This window comes from Trachymyrmex septentrionalis, unplaced genomic scaffold, assembly GCF_001594115.1.
Source record: "Trachymyrmex septentrionalis isolate Tsep2-gDNA-1 unplaced genomic scaffold, Tsep1.0 scaffold97, whole genome shotgun sequence".
Lineage (NCBI taxonomy): Eukaryota > Metazoa > Arthropoda > Insecta > Hymenoptera > Formicidae > Trachymyrmex > Trachymyrmex septentrionalis.
The window spans coordinates 2,743,330-2,744,760 of record NW_017306160.1 but is presented as its reverse complement, the minus strand read 5'-3'; the positions used below and the strand labels follow the sequence as shown (position 1 = coordinate 2,744,760).

At 31.2% G+C, this 1,431-nt stretch overlaps 1 protein-coding gene across 1 annotated transcript in view; it reads left to right on the top strand.

The window, feature by feature from the left end:
• The window catches only part of LOC108756171, a 2,670-nt gene extending 1,263 nt beyond the window's left edge, over window positions 1–1,407 (top strand). The window contains exon 4 of the mRNA XM_018499777.1: window positions 972–1,407. Within this exon, the coding sequence (XP_018355279.1) occupies window positions 972–1,407 (436 nt within the window). The remainder of the gene's footprint in view (window positions 1–971) is intronic.
• Window positions 1,408–1,431: the final 24 nt, after the last annotated feature.

Genomic DNA, 1,431 nt, shown 5'->3' with positions numbered 1-1,431 from the left:
ATAAGAGACATATATATTTTTTTAAGTTTTTAACGAAAATGTTATTAAAATTTATACGAATAATGTGTATAATATTACAATAGCATATCTTGTTCGTGATTAATCAGTTATACTTGACTAATCAGTTATACTAAGAGCATTTATGTTTGCCAGTAAATCTTTAACATTATCCTGAACCTGATCTGAGGTATTAGATAAGGAAAGACGTGAGCAAAAATTGCTCAACGTTTCTACCTGTTCTCGCATATTCTTTTGCTTTTGTAGATATGCCATCAACATATTAATTACATTATGCATCTCTTCCTTGATCTCAAGCATATCCTCATTATTACAGTTTCGTTGTAACATTCTTAATTTCGTTTTCGCTAGTTGCAGTGGATTATAACCATACGAATCTAATGCGAGAACGTCAGTACCAGCTGTTAAGAGCAGTGTCACTACCGATAGTTTGCTGTTAACCGTGGCTAGATGCAACGGCGTATTTCCTATACAATCACGCTGATTCGGATCTGCACCGTTTTCTAGTAATAAACGAACTATTTCTGTATAACCCCTGCAACAAAAAACACAAAGTTAAATAGGTAACTTAAACCATTATTATTTACAGAATATCTTAAGTGGGGGAAATACATATTTATGACTTCATTAATAAATTGATTGAAGAAACTCTACTTTCAAACATATTGTTTATCTTATAAGAAAATATACATAGTATATGTCAAGGTATGTGTTGTTTCAGATTATATATATATATATATATATATATATATATATATATATACAATCTGAAACAACACATACCTTGACATATACTATGTATATTTTCTTATAAGATAAACAATATGTTTGAAAGTAGAGTTTCTTCAATCAATTTATTAATGAAGTCATAAATATGTATTTCCCCCACTTAAGATATTCTGTAAATAATAATGGTTTAAGTTACCTATTTAACTTTGTGTTTTTTGTTGCAGGGGTTATACAGAAATAGTTCGTTTATTACTAGAAAACGGTGCAGATCCGAATCAGCGTGATTGTATAGGAAATACGCCGTTGCATCTAGCCACGGTTAACAGCAAACTATCGGTAGTGACACTGCTCTTAACAGCTGGTACTGACGTTCTCGCATTAGATTCGTATGGTTATAATCCACTGCAACTAGCGAAAACGAAATTAAGAATGTTACAACGAAACTGTAATAATGAGGATATGCTTGAGATCAAGGAAGAGATGCATAATGTAATTAATATGTTGATGGCATATCTACAAAAGCAAAAGAATATGCGAGAACAGGTAGAAACGTTGAGCAATTTTTGCTCACGTCTTTCCTTATCTAATACCTCAGATCAGGTTCAGGATAATGTTAAAGATTTACTGGCAAACATAAATGCTCTTAGTATAACTGATTAGTCAAATATAACTGATTAATCAAAT